Source organism: Aythya fuligula, chromosome 12 (assembly GCF_009819795.1).
Source record: "Aythya fuligula isolate bAytFul2 chromosome 12, bAytFul2.pri, whole genome shotgun sequence".
NCBI classification, from domain to species: domain Eukaryota; kingdom Metazoa; phylum Chordata; class Aves; order Anseriformes; family Anatidae; genus Aythya; species Aythya fuligula.
The window spans coordinates 8470429-8488444 of record NC_045570.1 but is presented as its reverse complement, the minus strand read 5'-3'; the positions used below and the strand labels follow the sequence as shown (position 1 = coordinate 8488444).

At 43.0% G+C, this 18016-nt stretch overlaps 1 protein-coding gene across 6 annotated transcripts in view; it reads right to left on the bottom strand.

The window, feature by feature from the left end:
- Window positions 1–18016, bottom strand: part of NUP93 (nucleoporin 93) — a 78604-nt gene that overhangs the window by 13036 nt on the left and 47552 nt on the right. For all 6 annotated transcript variants that reach the window (XM_032195578.1, XM_032195581.1, XM_032195580.1 and 3 more), the window contains 8 exons: window positions 17848–17910; window positions 15136–15264; window positions 8305–8379; window positions 6226–6315; window positions 4713–4852; window positions 2362–2494; window positions 1252–1409; window positions 525–690 (listed from right to left, as the gene is read on the bottom strand). In XM_032195578.1, coding sequence (XP_032051469.1) covers window positions 525–690; window positions 1252–1409; window positions 2362–2494; window positions 4713–4852; window positions 6226–6315; window positions 8305–8379; window positions 15136–15264; window positions 17848–17910 — 954 coding nt within the window. The remainder of the gene's footprint in view (window positions 1–524; window positions 691–1251; window positions 1410–2361; window positions 2495–4712; window positions 4853–6225; window positions 6316–8304; window positions 8380–15135; window positions 15265–17847; window positions 17911–18016) is intronic.

Here is an 18016-nt window from a genome sequence, read left to right as displayed (position 1 = left end):
AATACCCACTGATAAATTAAGATTATTTTCCCCCCAATCTTAAATCCAATCTTAAATATATCATTTTATTCCCTCTCTTCAATGGGTACTGACCAGTATCCATCGTGCCTCCAAACCTCTAAGAACTTTGTCTACTGGAGACAAGGACATTGTCTTCCTATTGATTGACACCAACATTTCAGCCATAATCCATCCAGAAAGGAAAATTCACAATGGATCCTCACTGTAGCAAGCTAACGCTACTTGTAAAAAGAGCTGGTGAAGATCAGTGTGAAGTAAAGAACACGACACTTCCAGAAAAGTGTCCCCAGGTTAGCACCTGGATAGTACAGAGGATAAGACTAGCCCAGGGACTCGAGTTCCCAGCCCTTCACTATCTGCAGGCCAAGTCACATATATTATATTGGTGCAAAAAATGGACCTAGAATTAAGGAAGGTTAGCAGAGCTGACATGTAGCATCGCACAGACTTGTTCTTAAAAAAGAAAAGCAAACAAAACAAACAACCTCAACATCCACCCTTACTTTTAGCCAAAGATAATCTTCCGTTTTATCAGCAACTTCACTCTGGTTATCTGTAATGTCACAACGGCCAATAATACAATAAACAGCCCTCTTGTACGGGTCAGTGTTGTTCCTCAGAGCTCGTCTGTAATGGAGACGCAGCTTGTTTTCTGTGGCAGCAGATAATCTAAGGGAAAAAAATGAAGAAAAGATACAAGGGAATTAGGAAAAGATATAAAACCCATCTCCCCCTGTCTGAGGAGATCTGGACAGAAATCAATAATAAAAGCTGCATATTCACAGCAGAAGTATACTGGAAGATGTTTCTTGCACTATTTACAATTGTAGGTAAAACTATCACTTGCTAATTTAATTGTCTAATTAAAATTATGAGGATCATCTTCAAATGCCCATTGCAAGAAAAATCAGAGCACTTTTGGAGGGCATTAATATTGCTGTAGGTGAGATATTGTCTAACCCTCTGCGATTTCAACATTTCAGAGAACGTTAGTTTTGAAACACACGTTACATTTTTTCAAACAATTCTTTCACTGTGAAGATTTCTAGACTTCAAAGCCAAAAATTAAAATATGCACACTTCTCACATGTAACTTAGGAAGGTATTAAAACCACCAGAAAGCTATCACCACCAGAAGAGACTTGAGTCTTTTATGGAAATACCAAAACACTATTTCACTTCTCCACAGAAATTTCTACCCCTTGAAGATTTTGCTAAGTTTCCAGTTACCTTCTATCTTTACTGTGCATGTATTCCTGAAACCAGGTTTTAAACTCTCCCAGCTGGTGCTGTGCCCGTTTCACCACATGCATGGCCGCATTCAGGTCTCCACAGCGCATGCAGTAGTAGATCAGTGCCCAGACAGGATGGCCTTCCACCTCACCGTCCTGAAAATGAAAGATAATTTTTTTAAAAAGCAGCCCATTTGAAATATTATTTGCCTAGCTTATATTTCTGCCCTTATACCCATACATCAATTTGGGTAAAAATTCTGTTTGTGGTACAGGAGTCAGAGATCGTGAGGTTTAAGTTCAGCGAAAGCTGCGCACATTCTAGCAGTGAAGGATGGGATTCTCTTCTGCTTGCCCTGCTCTGGATGAGGATCTGGCAATCCTCTAACTAGCATTCAGATATCCTCTCCACTCAGGCAGTCAATCTGGATTAGGCTACTGAGCTATTCAAAACATTTGTAGTGAAACAGAAAGATACCAGACTAATTGTATACCAGCAGGTAAGCAAAGGACAGCTACTCTCAATTATGTGGTTTCTAATGTTACATATCTATTATTCAGCTTGTAATTTTTCAGCCTAACCTTATTTGTCTTGTTGATTTTGTAGGTGCGCAGCTCTGCACTTTCTACTCTGTGAAGATAAACAGGATTCCATTGAGATTCCTAAATAAGAGGCTACAATTCAGATTAATGTCTTACACATTTTGTCATCAACAACCCTTGTCACCTTCTTATAATTGGAAAAAATAGAAAAAAGCCAAGCAGGGGAGAGTATGTTTCTGCTTTTCTGAAACATCACAACAGAGTTTAATACTTGCTCGTTTCTATTTAAAAAGGCCATCGTAAGAAACCACAGTTCCTGGAATCTAAAATTCTCAAATTACTGAGCACCGCCGTACATCTGGGGCTAGCTCTGAACGCAGTCAAACTGATTTTATCTATCTTCCATTTTCCTAACAGAAAATTCTAGAAAAGGAGTAAGAGCCCACTGCCTTGAGAACTGTTTAAACAGTAGCAGACCATCAGAGGTTGCACGAGTTTCCTGGCTGTGCTGGAACAAACATAAGTGTTGTTATTTTAGCCCAGGTGCTGAAGGTGGTGGACGTACCTGGAGACCAGGGACGGGCGCAGGCAGTTTGATGTTCAGGTAACTGCGGACCAGCTGGTAGGTCCCTGGAACTCCACCCAGCTGAGCCTGGTGCAGGTTTCCAAAGACAGTCACGAAGGTGTAATTTTTGTAACTGAAAAGCAAAACAAAGACATGCAAACAGACCGAAATTTACTTGCTAGAAAAAACGTCCATTGCTTTTCGAATCCACCAGAATCAGCAATTTAAAGCAAATCACCGTGATGTTTCCAACATTATCATTACAGCAAAATGAGGCAAAAACTTTTGTTGATTTAGGAAGATGGTTGTATTCAGCAGTCTCAAGAGAAACCACATTTGGAGACTGTGGTATACTGCTCCAGGTTCAACTCTCTATTATGAGGTTCTTCTCATTAGGTTCTCTCAGAAATACGTTAAACTTAATCATGTAGCTGCCAAAAAAACTTTCCATGCTACTGCTTTTCCAGTCAGTACTGTCATAAAATAACACTTAAAAACACTGCAGTTGTGTTTCTCCTCTTCCCTGCCCTGTGGAGGAAGCAAACCTTGGGGTCATGGACCTATCTGAGGGAAATCACTGAGAAAGAGAATATAAAAGACTGGTAAAGGCAACTTTGAGAACGCTTTCTAGAAGGAATCAAAGCCTTTAATCAGTGTAGGTCAATTTAACAAATATTCAATATTTGTTAAATATTTGTTTAGAAGAAGGGGTCTCAAAAATTTGCATGCTGAAGGAATATCTATACAAATTGCAGCAATAATTTTGTTGAAGTTCTTCACCCCCGCAGCACAAAACACACCAGTGCATGTACAGGACTTCCTACTTGGGCTCCCAGCTACAGATCACCGAACTATTAGACTAAAAAACCCTATGCCTAACGTAAGCAAGCATGAACACACCTTTGTAACTAATATTATGGCTGAGTTAAGCCCAAGTTCCTCAGGGTTTAAGATCACACCTGCTCCAAAGGCACTGATGCAAGGCCAGCTGTTAGCTGCATTTTATCTCCTCCCCTTACACGTGAGGGGCCACAGAAGCATGCAAACACCCCAGAATCAGGGTTTGCTTTGCCAGTTAGCCAATTCCTGCTAGGAAGAAATAAAAAGCTACAATACAAGGCATGCAGGCTTAAAAAGAGATCAAGTCTGAAGAGCTCAGCTTCTGCCCCGGGAGGGCTCGGGGTGGGAACTCTATGGAACCGCATGCCTAATTTCAGCTAGCATTTAATGGGACTGTGACAACTTAGCGAGTTGGATATTTGGCAAATTGGGTTTAAAGTCTAACTGGCTCATCACACAATGCTGCGACTGAAGAACTGGGAACAGAAGACTCTTCTGATGTGTCAAGTTTCTCTGTGCACAGACAGGCATGCCGCCAGCACCCCTGGGTGATGAGCACTGATGAGGAGCTGCAACCAACCGTTAGGGGCAAAGAGGCTGCGCCAGGAGGAGAAAACATCTCTTCCCAGTGTGCTCTGTCAGAGCGCAGAACCTTCAGAGCTCACGTGGTGGAACTGTACCTGTAACAAATGCCCACGCACTACACTGCATCCATTGTTTGCTTTCCACTGCTGAACTATCCTGCTAGCGTTACATTGGCAGCTATTCGGGAAGAGACTGCAACATCCAGGTTTGTGGGCACACGTGCAGGGAGCAGCTAATACTGCCAACAGGGGGATTCAGCCTTGGCTTTCTCTCTGCAGCCTGTCTGCTCCACGGCCTGCAACTCTGCAAGCACTTTCCTGGTCAAGGACCTTAGGCCCCTGCGATAGTTGCTGCTGCAGACAGCAAGCCTCTTTCCAGAGTCCGAAAATCATTGCTAGATGTCTCAACTACAGCCCCTTGAAATGTTACAAAAAACTTTCAGGGCAGAAATGGCACGAATAAAACTTGAGTCATTGCACCAGATATGTTCCCCAGTGCTGTCCTCATTTCTACCCAGCACTAGCTCCTGACAGGTAATCAGCAATCAGAAAGGGAGTATGGAAAATGAGAGATTTGTTGTAGAGGGGGAACAGATCTCTTCCCACAAGTGAAAAATCTTCACATATCACTGTGACAGATACAAAATCTTTAAAGGCAACATTGAAGAAAGAATAAAAGATCTTTTTGTCTTCTCAACAAGCTCCCAGTGGATTCAAGGCCTTTTTAGTTAAAACAGTTTTTAACTAAAACAATTTTATACTCAAGTGGCTGCTCTAAGCCCCTTAGAACAGAAAAGACATGCAACAGACACTTCTTGCAAGCAGCACAAAGTAACTGACTTGTTAATATGCTTGTGTGTGTTAACAAGTCATTCTGGGTTATTAGGGAGATCTATCAGACTGTGTTATCCAGAGCATTCGCCTTACCTTTGTTCGAGGTAGTGCAGAGCCTGCCTCACGAAGTCCATGCGCACCTCCAAGTTGGTGCGGACTTTCAGGACATCGCTAGCAGAAACCAGGCGAACGTCGGTCATTTGTTTCACCATGGCCCACAGGTCAGAGATGTTCTGTGAACAAAACGTTCCACACAACAGTGATTAGAGGTGAACAAGCAACACTGTTTTGGGCTATGTGGTGTTTTGATGCTAAAGCAGAAGTACAAAGACATACTGCAGGTGAGTAATTTCAGCCAGTTTAGATTTACAACGGAGACAGTGGATGCAATCCTGAAGGTGAGCCCCTTCTGTCCTGCAGAATACAAATCTCACAGGCTTCTCTGCCTAATGCTTGTGTAAGGAGATGGCTATAAATATTTTACCTGCAGTTGTCAGCCAGTACCAACAATTTCCCAGACCAGGCTGGGTATTAGGTGCTCGGCTTCCTTCCCCATTTCCGGCTCATATATCCCACTCTAAAAATACCACATCAGCTTTTCACGTAAGTGATTGCTCTGGTTGTCATTGGAAAGCTGTGCAATCAGCTGTGATGTGACATGTCTAAAGGGCTTAGACAAAGACTCCGTTACAAAAAGAGGCTGAAAACCATCCAGGTCTGCTCATTCCCAAGGATGAGATCGTATCAGTACCTACAGGACTGGAGCATCCCCGCTGAAACAGCAAAACCCTGACAAGTAACAGCACTGTTAGCTTCAGCAAGGGCAGCTGTTTGATCGCGGTGCTTCAAAGCAGCAAGAATATTGAAACTCACCTTGCTGTCCCTAGCAAAGCGAACAGAGCTGTTCAAAGCAAAGAAGCACATCTGTAATTTAGAGCCGACCCAAGCATTTGCCTCTCAGCTTCTGAACAGCTTTTTGCTCTCTCCATTTGCAGTCTTTCCACGACATGACCCTTCTGCAGTATTTTCCCCCAGGCATTTCTAAAAGGTGGCCAGGTTTGTGCATTTTGGTTTTTTTTGGGGGGTGGATCAAGGCAACACAATTAAAAGAAAAGGGGGAAAAAAAAGAAAAGGAGATGGATCATCGATTTAAAGTCAACCTTGCAGGCTTTGGCTGGCTTTACACCTTGCTGTGGGATTCTACTTCAGTCCTAGTGGAGACTGGTTGAAGACCCTTCACCTACAGCTAAATATGTCCAAAGAATATTAGGAGATCACATTTTGGAAACAGAACTCTGTAGAACCCATTTAAAGTGGAAAGCATTTATTTTTTTTCTCTGACAGCTCATCACTCATGACAGGACACTACAATGAAACCAGGCTCTTCTCTTCCCCGTTTTGTTAAGAAATTTTCACCGTGACTACGTTCATCACAGGTGGGCCCTGCTGGACTAAAGAAGATTCCAGTGTTGGCTCTGTTTTCTGTGGAGCCATGCAATTTATTTTTTTTGGCAATATCAGTATTTTTCCACCAGTGTCAGCAGGCTGTTAATCACAGCTGAAAACAGCTTAAATACATTTCCTCGTGTTAACTTATTGGCAGTACCTTATCATCCAACTCTACAACAGCAGCACAAAGGTCCACCAGGTTAGGCTGCAGATGTCCATTCACTATCTTCTCGTTATAAATATAAATCTGAAACACATTAAAAGCGAGTTTTAACAACACATACCACTCTCCTTCCCCCTCCCCAGCCACGGCAGCAGAATCTGACCCAGATTTCAAGAACTGTCCCCAGCAGGTCCCTTCTGCCTCCCTCCCACGTTAGCTGGTTGTCGTCTGCACGGAGGAGGAAGGGACAAAAGCACAAACCTCCACAACACCCCAAAGCCTGCCTGAAGGCCAGAAGCAATCCACCAGCTGTTCAGGGGTTCTGCACAGCAAAGCACCGCACTGCACGCCACGTTAGACTAATTGGAGCTAATTGTTGGAGGACAAAGATTCAAGAAGAGACGTGACAACTGAATGGTAGTGATATTCCCCTACACTGCAGCCTGATATAACAGAATTTCACTGCTTTCTGCTGCAAGAATTCAGGGAACTGTGACACAAGGAGATGAGAACAGAAACCCAGTCCTTCAAAACCTGCTCCAAAACATGCCCCCCCTTCACTGTTTTCATGTAAATCTTGGTCTCCATTTGCCTACTGGAATTGTTTATTCTATTCTCATCCCAAAGACCTTGCAGCTCCCTTTGAAAATAATCATTCCCAATGCCAGAAAGGCACTGCTGTCATACTTTGAGTCCTTTCTTCTTGCAAACACTGCTTCTTCAACATTACCAGCATGCAAACAAGACGTGAAGCTCAGGATCGCAAACAAAATTTAGCATCAGTGAAACCACGGACTTCATTGTGTTTCTGGGAAATAGTTTAAGTTATCCATGAAGAATAATAATTTCAGTGTAATTAAAACACATTTCATGGCTGACGATGAGCTGTAACAGCATGGACTCCCAGGTCTTCCAACTACCTGGGGAAATACACAGGGGCAGCTTTGAAACCCAGATTTTCCTGCACTCAAGCAGGGTGGAGTCAAAAACATTTCAGCCAGGGCAGCTTCTCCAGAGGGCAGGCAGTGGCTGCAAGAACCGTGCTGCAGGCAGAAGCCAGCACTAGCACTGCTAGAAAAGTTGAGTTTTCTACATCCACAAAACATCCGGGAGCAATGCTGATAGCCTGAAAGCATGGGTGCAATCACACCACTTGAAAGACCCTTAGATGCAGGATTACGCTCGAGATGGAACAAATTAATGCACTAATAATAACCGCTAAATCAAATATACACTTGATCAGCACAACCATGCACCTTATTTTGTGATTCACTTCCTCAGTTACCATAACTGAATGCAGACACAGAAAAACAGATGTACAAGCTGCTATCGAGCTCAGCAAAGGCTGAGCCAAGGCACACAATAACAGTAATTGTGTGCAAATTAGGCAGCGCTTTGTCTACGCGCTTCTACATATTCCAGTTGGAAAAATCAAGTCCTTCTCTTTCATTTTGTTTCCAGCAGTGCTGGTAAACAGATCATCTCAAATAACAAAAGTAACAAATTGGTTATGTAAAGGTTTATCAATTCCCTCTGAAATTTTTCAGAGGGAGCCTAATGCCACCAGACATTAATTCATAGCTGCTGCACTAAAGCTCCTCATAATTGATCCTATTAAAATGGGATATAATTTGACAAATATCAGGATTAAGACTTCAGCATGTTTTCCCCTACATGCAGACATCCGAAAAGTGATCTTCCTTCCACACGTGAGAATAATGGGCATGTAACTCTTCTTTTGCATAATATTACACGGTGACATGAACTCCTAAAACATTTTTTGAAAGGTTAAAACTTTTAATTTACTGTATGAACATAAACGACTTCTACAGTCACATATGTTGCTCCGGATCTCCTTTTGACACAAATCCTGTCGTAGACAGACGAGCGCATTTCCAAAAATGTCAGGCTAACTTTCTGTATTTTCCAATTGCATTTTAATCCCGGGCAGATGTCTTCGTGCTGTACCTTCCATATCTCTTTACACATTACGCTCACAGATTTTTATTTCCCACCTCTATGTAGAGAACGACGCTCAGCTATGGGTTTTATGCTCCTTTCCAGCACACTCACCTGCCGAGCATATGCCATCTCCACGCTGTCCAGGGAGCTGCGACCTGGAGGGCCCGACTCACCAGCATAGCTGGGCTGTTTAACAAGAAGCATAAAGGTTATTAAACTTGTATTAGTTTTTTCTTCCCCAATACAGCCAAACCCTGTAGCCTGTATGTTCAATTTTACTCATCTGAGTGTTTTATACTTAGGACATAAAATTACTGCAACGCGTTTAACCAATGTATCTGCTCCTAAGGTACAGCAAAAGCACCTCTGCTCCTGTCACAACTTACCAGGTTCTGCAAGGAAGAGGCACGCTGTCACTGCAATCCCCTTTTATCTTCCCAACGAAGCTTCAACTTTCTCAAGAGACACAAATCCTACTTATTCAGTGCGCAAACCAACCATTAGCTCTCCAGAATTAGGACATCAGCGTGCCTCATTAGCATCTTGTAATTTTAATTCTTTGCTTTGTTTCCTGAAAGGTTGCTTATTGGCATGCTCAGTATCTCTCTGAGAAGCAGCCAGTCCGAACCTCCATGGCAGCGAGGAGGCAGGCTGTGACAGACCAGCTCAATGGATGCAGTCCAACAAATCTGACACTTCTTTTTGCCCCAGTGCCATGACGCTGACACAAAATGGGGCTGGAGCATAAAATTATCTGCTGAAAAATGCCCCAGTGCTGCTCAGCTGGAGGAGGAAGAAGGAAGCTGGCAATATACTGACCTGAAAAAAACTTCCTACCCATGGAGTCTACACAAGTGTTGAAATATTTCCACTGTAGAGTTAGAGGTCAGCTGATAAAGAGTCATGGCATGGACAATTCGTAATTTTTTTTGGTGAAACTTGAAATATAATACTACTGTAATGTTCTAGTGCCACAAAGCTATCCTTACAAATGCTCCCCACAAACCACAGGTATGTTTTCAGTATAGCCACCACTAAACACAGATGTTCACCACTCTGGAGGAAAAAAACCTCACAGCTAAATATGCAGCCCTCCAACATTTCCAGCTTCGTATAGATGTAGCTCTTTATTTCAGCATTGCAAGTCTTGGGTTTGAAAAATAAAGTGCAATTATTTTAAAGACAGATCCCTTTGAGGTAAGCAGTCCTTTAATATCAGCTGCTTCTCGAGGAGCACTATAGCTACGATGGGCTGAAGATAAAAGCAAGACAAGCTTAGTACAGCAGCGTAATAGTTACTAAGCCGACGGACACAGTTGGGGCAGGAGAGAAGGAATAGACAAGCCCTTAGAAAAACAACCATGTTTTGAGGTCTGAAGCCAAAGCAGCAGCATTTACATTTCCGACTTCAAACCCCAAAGCTCATTTGCCTGTCCCAGCAGCAGATGTCACCTCTCCACGCACACCTTGCTCCGCTCACTTCAGGTCTCTAGCTCAGGTACAGCTACAAGAGCTAAGCTGGCTGTTTATTTGTACCACAAGAGAGGATGTGAAGTACAGAAGGTAAATACTGAAGGCAGCTCTAAGCATACACCAGGAACAGGACTCATGCCATGTAACTCCAGTCCACGTCTATTCCTTTAAACTGGAACCAGTAACTTTTTTCAAAGAGCAGGCACATCTGCAGAGCTTTAAAATTCAGCTTTTCCCCAAAGTCGGTTCGAGCTAGCTGCACATCGTCCTCGTGAGCTGTTACACTGCTCCCCACCAATACTGTCAAACAGCTTCACTTCTTCTCACGGTGGTTACCCAGAACTGTAATACTGTGCAGGTACAATCACCGCCAAGTATTGCTCAAGGACATGTTCCAGTCTTTCCTGGAAGAGTTCAGCTAAATTTGACCAACTTGCTGTACAAAAAAAAGAAAAAAAAAAAGAAAAAAAAAAAAAAAACACAGCAGAAAGCCCAAATGTAATGGAAAACTCTTCCTTTCAACTTGAAACTTCAGCTTTGCTGACACCAGCTGTACTCTGGCACGGCAGGACCAAGGTGCCCCAATGATTTGCTCAGATTTCAAGGAACAGGTTGCTTCTCTCCTGATGAAATTGTAAAAAAAATATCATTTCAAATAAGAGGAGCTGCTGATAGGGTCTTCCAAAGAGTCTCGTATTTTCCTGGGCTGTATCCCAACTTTGAAACAAAATAATACAAACCCGTGAAATTCCACACAGTCTATGCAGTGAAGCATTTGGGAAGCACTGACTGTTTTAATTTGGTAACAGGTAACCAGGGAACCTTCTGTTGTGTAAGACTGCCCTTACCCTCAGGAGTTTATGTTCTTACAAAGGCTGTAATTGTCCTAGTCCACGAGCTCAGAGCAGGGAAATTTTTGCAATTTAAAACAAAGACAAATGAAGTCATGAGTGCAACAGCCACAGAGCTGTTCTGAGCTAGCTAGGCATTTATGTGAAGATAAGGGCATGGCCCCTATTCAGAAATTGTAAGAGATTTGTGACATTTATGCTTTGTGCACTGCGTACAACAGTTGACTGCAAAATAAAAAGTACTCAGTTTTGTTTGTCCCTGGTATAGTGAGATCTAAATGAAGGTATCAAATACGAACCTGAAAAATCCTTTGAATTGCTGAAATTAATTTATCACTGCATTCATTGCTCAGTAATAATGCAATTTAAATTATGTTCAACCTGACAGTAAAATCAAGATTCATTTAGACCTTAGGCAGCACAAACAAAATACCTCACCAAAACCCACTTTCTTTTTGCAACTGAACTTACCCCAAAAATATTGCTCAGAGTTACTCCTAATGGATACTGATATTCAGAAGTATTTGCATTTTTCTTTCAGTGCCAAAGCATCTGACACGAATTCCTTTAAACCCACCTAAAAACGACAAATTCTTTGTTCTAAAGAACAAAGAAGCCGTTAAAGCAGGTTTCCTGGGAAACAGACGTGATGGCAGAAATAGCGCTTTGCAGCCTTCCCCTCTGCTGTGCTAGATAAATTGCAGAGTTATTTAAAGTAACACTAAATTATGGACGCTGTCATTAATTACTGATGAGGTTTCATCTTCTAAAGCAAGAAGGGTACATTGTGACTCGGTGTCACTTTTCAACCAGTGCTCAAACACCAGAAATACAAGGACTGGGGCTTTATTTTGTGAATCCAGTTCCTTTTTCTCCTGCTGTTGTACCGCAGCACCAAAGAGCAGCATCTCTGTGGCTGCCTTTCCAGAAAGCAGCGTAGGACTGGCAGGTTCAAACCCACAGGTAAGGATCTGAATTCAAAAGTGCACGTCTGAAACCACAGAATGAACGTTTAGGTTTTTTGCTTCTCTCCTTTCTCTAATTTTAATTTTCCCCTATCCATTACACTTTGAGGATCACTTATTAGCGATTTGCCACAGCTGAGACCTGACACATTGCAGGTAAATTCTTTAAATGCCCTCAACCAGCTTGGCCTCTCAGTGAGAAAAACTAAATAAATCAGGAATACCAGAATTTGTCTTGCTTTTCTTATGCTTTTCTTTCCTACAGCAAGAACCACAGGAGCTAGAGCATTTCCTATTTTTTTTCCATCTCATGCTCGCATTCTGTCTCTATCTTTGAATTATTAAATGTAAATAGTAAAAACAAAAAAAGGACCTAGCTCATTGAAGTATCTCATGGTCGGGCTAAAAGGAAATTTCAAAAGGGAAACTACAGCAGTTAGTCAGCATGGGAAAGGCCGTTTCCAGTCTTTACCCTCAGCTGCAGAAATGGATAGGTGTGCAGGCAAACCCTCCGTAGCCAGCAGAGGCATCTGCCACTGCTCAGGAGGAAATTTGGGGCTGGGGGAGGATATCTTTTTGCAGCAAGTCAGAACTTCCCAACTTTTCAAGCAAGGAAAAGATGATGAAGGATGTGCTGAAAACAGCAGCTAGGTGCGTACGAGAAGAATTATGTTTTAGGTCAGCTCCTGAAGCATAACTGGAGCAAGCACATGCTAAAAAGGAAAAGTTGGTAATGCACCAAGGACTGCAGAAGTACAAACACACACATCTCTGCCTCTCTGCTCTGTGGTTGCTCACGCAGCTCGTGCTGTTTCGATCAATCACGTTTGCTTCTCCCTGCCCTGAATTGAGGTCTTTCCAAAAGATTCTTCAGAGCCGCGCTATTTATTTTGAACATTATCCATTTGCAAAAACTGCAATTAGACCGCGCCACCAGCGCAGTTTTATCTTGAAATTCATTTAGCTGAACGATGCCGCTTTTCAAAGGAGTCCTTCATTTGTACTCAGCCAAGCATTCAGCCTTGCTTGTGCACCCAACTGCACGCCCAGAAAGCTGCATTATTCATCGCCCTCATATGCATATGCACATTCCTCAGCAGAAGGCTGGGCAGACATTTTGTCAGCTCTCCAAATGGCTTGGCCACTAGATGCAGCGCATAACTACGCAGGAGACCGAGCTGGAGAGACACCATCAAAACCCATCGTGGTGCAGCAGGGGAGAGGAGAGGATCCTGAGCTCCTTGGGATTTAGGGGATGTGAAATCATTACACGGAGGGCAGAGGAGAAAGCGAGAGTGACGGCGTCTCTCAGGCACTGCGGGAGCAGGCTGCTCGACAGCAGGAGGGGAAGAGCTTGGGGAGGGGGTGGAAGGAAAAAAAAAAAGGAATAAAAGGACAAAAGAAATGCCTCAGAACCTAGCAGAACAAGACTCGGAACAAACACCTTGAGAATGTAACATAGGTGTTTGATATCCTGAAAACAAAAGCCAGGCTTTCTTCCCTCCTCCCAAGCAGCACCCTTTTTTAGTTCGGTTTTTCCCTTACAGGGAAAAAGCCCAGGCTGGAGGACGAGGCAGAGGAGAAACCACTAATGGCAAGTCCTGTGCTAGCTTCTTTGAATCATGAGCTTTGCCTGTTAATTGGTCTTATTTTCATGAATAATGTGTTGGTATTTCACTCTGCCCAAATTAGCTTGCCCAAAGCTTGAGAATTGGCTCGCAGGCAGACCGGCCCCCTGCTGTGTTTGGATCTGTGCCTTTTCAGTTGATTCTCCATCTCCAGAGGATATCAATTAAACCTCTACTATATTCCACAGGCTGTGTCTGTTTGTGTCACACACACAAAAAACTTATTTGACTGGAACAAGGCTTTAGAAGAACAACCTGCTGTGGGGAGGTTAGATAACAGGCTTTTAACACAGTAGATGCACTTCAAACCTCTCAGACCTTTGACTTCTTGAGGCGAAGACTGGAATATATCAAGGATTTTAAATGCTCTTGAAATGACATACCGATACCACGAGTGCTTTGAAAGGGAGAGTGGAGTATTACCGAGCGATGGTGTACACTGAGTCTTTAAACTCATTCATGGAAACTATTAAAGGATTTTTCCCCCCTCCCACCAATTTGATGCTTGGCATCTCAAGTGCCACGGGCTGGGGTTAGTGTCCATTTTGATACTGAAACAGCAGAAAAGGGGTTTGGGCTTTTCAGAGAAGGTTATTATATTGCTTCTCCCAGCAGCCGGTCGGTATCCACGCTTTGGAAGGCAAACCCCACACCAGTAACTCACACAAATCAAAGATGGTAGAAGCTATTAGAACAGCTGCCAAGTCTGCAGACTCGCCTCCTAAAGTAATGGGAGAGCTGTTCCTAGCTTTAAATGAATTCAGCCTGCATTATTTAACATCTCTAATAGTAGCACACTGGACAGCCTTCTGAAAAGTCACAGTGAAGTATCAGTAAAATACGTTCTAGGGAAACTAGCTTCTATAAAGGGATGTATGCTAACTGGGATTAACCTATATTTAAAAGAACAGTAATCAGAAAGGGACATTTCATTAACAGCTTTAATTATTTCCAAATCCCTATACAGGTCATACCCCATTAACACCAAGAGCTTTTTTTTTCCCCTTTTAATGCAGTTTGCAGTTCTATAAGTCACCCCAATGAAAAAAAATATATATAAAAAGGGGAATTGCATGGGGAAGATTGCTATAAAAAAACCTGGGTCTGTCTTCTGGCCTGAAAGCACAGCAATGCTCTTCCCCTACTGCCTCTCCTCTCAAGGTTAAGTTTTTGATGGAGCAGTATGCTGGGGCTGCGATGCAACTTCATGCTCCAGGGATCCCAGCTGATGTCTGACGCCTCTGGCTCACAGGGGTGGAGCTCCCACAACCCTGCACGTAGCCGTGCCGTGCTCTGCTCATGGCACTGCAGCATTTTAAGAAAAAATGAAGTTTTAAATTGTAACATGATACACGTAATGTTCTGAGTTACTAGTCAATACCTTTTCATGTCAAACAGGGGCTGTCTTGCCCAAAGGATCTGGTCACCACTGGATTAACCTTGAATTGCTGAATGCAAGAGGCCTTAGAGGCACAACAGTGAGAGAGCAAGGTAAAAGGAAAGTATACTCTCTCTTTGGTTTTTATTTTGAATATTCATCTGGTGTTGCCAAGAAACCCAAGAGACTTCCACACCCTCCTACGAAAAGCCATAAATCCTGCCTAGTAAACAGTGATAAGGGGGAGAGACATTGCAAGACCTGTTTGGGAGAACAGCTATACCTGAGAAGCTGTCTGGTCTCATTAGTTCTGCAAAGCTTCCCTGAAGGAGAAGTTCACCCCGACGTGTTTTCTGTCTGCTGGGTGTATCGATCTCCTATGCACTAGAGGGACTGAGCTTCCAACTTGCACAAAAAAAACAGCTTCAGCAACAGGAGCTCCGCTGCCTGCGCCTATCAGTCAATAAAAACTAAGGTTTGATACTTTGCTAGGCAACGCATTCTACTAGTTGCAACCATATTTAAGTTAAATAGAGCTTTAATACCACTTATTTTCAATGGTTGTAGCAATAAAATAATCCAGAGGTGGTTTCAGCAGCATCAGTGCCAGCTGAGTGTGACCACGCAGTGTTCAGGAAGGCAGTTACCTCATTTTCCTGGGTGAAATCGAGAGCATCTTCCCCCGATGCCAGCAGGGTGTGAAGAATCCTTTGTTTCACCTGTTCCCATTCCACCAGCATCGATTCTCGGTGATACTCCTCAGCCATAGCAAAAGTCTGTTGAGGAAGAAGAGCTAAGCAATAGACAGAAACAGCAAACAGCATGCAACCACTAACCCGCTCTGCTATTAACAGACCAGCTTAAAATAGCAACTAGCTAAATCAACCCGGTCAGCCCTCAAGAGCTAATGATTTGCTGGATATTATCAGGCCCCCTGTTAGGAATGAGGGGATTCAGAAAATAGGTGTGCGTGAACGAACATAGCTCTTGCGTACCCAGCTACCAAATCATCAGATCTTTGTCTTTTCTGTGGTGCTGACACACAGAAAGCCCAGCAGGTTGGAAATGGGCAGGCTGAGATGCTACCCACAATTGCTCATGACTTCAGGGTTTTCCTGAGCTCTCCATTTCCCTCAGCAGCAACAGCTGCAACTTCTGTGTAAGACGCCTGGATCTGAACTACCCACTTCACCCCACTGGAGCACAGACCTGACGTGTACCAGCAGCAGTCCTGGTTTACAGCACTGCAGAAAGAGCAGAGGGGGCAGCAGCACGTGCCGAGCTCTGACCCTGTTACAGGGCTAAGACAACGAGCGTGGAAGTTAAGGGCTCCCTGCCCTCTGCCCACCTCCCTCAGCCCAAACCTTTCGTTAATTTAGCAGCTTGCCACCCAGCTGCGTGCACACGATATCCAGGTCTCCATTGATGTGCGTGGTTTGTTGAGCCCTGTTTTAGTACTGGCAAACAGCTCTTCGCCTCCCAGGAGGTGATAAAGGTTTGATGCACTGCATTGTTAATAGAGATGTCTGTTTATAGCCCGTATTTAATTTTCAGGTCTTTATCAGTATGTTTTTCCTTTTAAATAGGAAATATGATGCAAGAACATTAATAATATTAAGGAAGATCAATGGGTGCCAAAGAAACAGAAAGCCTTTCTCATCGGGAAAACAAGTACAGTAAATCACATAGAATCACATCCTGAAAAGAAACACCCTTTAAAATGGCTGATGTGCTACAACAGCTCCGGATCTGATGGGGGAATGCATGGAGGGAAAGAGCTCTGCTCAACACTCCTTATTTTGGCAACGAGCATTAGGATAACGAAGACGCTTCTCTGCTGTTCCTTTTATTGCTGGAGTGATGCTAGCCAGCAGCCTTGAGTACACTGGGACAGAAAAGGCTCTTATTTCCACTAATTCTGGAGAAGAAGCCACACACTGCTACTTTATCTTTCCCAACCCTCTCTCTCGCTCTCTCTTTCAAATCACTTTGAGCTGCAGTGTACATAACTACGTGTTTTGGCTGCCTGAATAAGATTTAATCTCTTATGGGCTGCTTTTAGGGTATTGTCAATTAAACATTCCCCAGTATAAGCAAATGGGTAAAAGGCAGTGACATTTGACAAACATTTAATTATGGTGCACGCGTGCAACTAGAGCATATGATTTTTGTTTCTTGCCTTATAATATAAAATCATTTTATACTTTCATGATGGAATGTAGGTCTTCTTACTTTCACTATAATCACTTCAATGGGGGTTTAAATATGCTTCAATAATTACAGCTTAATTATATGTAATTAAAATAATTTAATAATGCTTAAGTACCATTCCTTATCATTTGAAATAAACACAGGCTCAGTTCTAAACCTGGTGCCCCAACTAGACATGTAGGGAAACGATCGTAACATAAGCACTGGAAGCATGCAGTGACATTTCGAAGCAGCAGCTTCAAGACAAACAGGAAGCGTTTTTCCACACTGCATAATTCAACTGTGGAAATCATTGCCCCCGAATATGACATACCAAAAGCCTTAATAGACTCAGGACCACAATATGATGAATTTCACATCAGCTCAGAAAATCATACAACAACTATTTGATTGAGGTGCAAAGATGAACGGGGGAAGGCTTACAGACTGCCTAGGCATTGGTCCCCTCTGAGGACAGAAAACTGGGCTCAAACCCTAACCCCTTCTCTGAGCCTAAGTGACAACTCTTACTTTCTTACTGGAGCAATTTTTTTGCACCGCTTCAACAACTGTTTTTAATATACTTGAGTTTTGCTGTGGATGGTGTAAGCAGCGTCATGTTCTGGCTGTCCTACAGACAAGAATTACGCCTTGCAGTACTGCTGCTGCATGGGTCTGAACATAGTCATGTGGAGAGCACCACACTTCAACTCCTGTAACCTGGGGAAACAGCCGCCACAAATCCACAGAGCATCACCACTGTACAAGGCACAAGGTACTTCTCAGAGCAAAAAAAAATGACATTATCCTAGTGTAATCACCTCTAGAAAAGACGGCACTCGTAGAGAGAGGGTTAGAGGATGCTGTGCCTTATAAGCAGCTGCTTTGTTCAAACTCAGATTTAACACCGTGAGCTTCCAGACCCTACCTAATACTGCAGCTGAAATGCAACAAAATTATTTCTGGAATTTCTAAGCAGCTATTTTGACATCTGACTATTCTATATTCTGTAGACAGCCCTCTTAAATTCCACAAGGTTTATTAAATGTCTAATTTATAAAGAATTCCTCAAGATCCACCACCTCCCTCCCCTTTTGTATGTGTTTTTTTTTTTTTTTTTCTTTGTGTGGTTTGACTTGTTTATAAAAAGGTATTTGCTTCCAACTTACCCTTTTCCTGGACTCTTCAATGGCTGACAGCAAGGCATTATCTTTTTCATTCTTCAGGAATCCCTGCAGAAAAGGAGAAACAGAGCCTCAGTCTAAAAGCCACCTCGCGCTACCATCAGATACGTATTGTACTACTCAGCTCTTTCAACTCCACGAAGTGCTGGCAGCT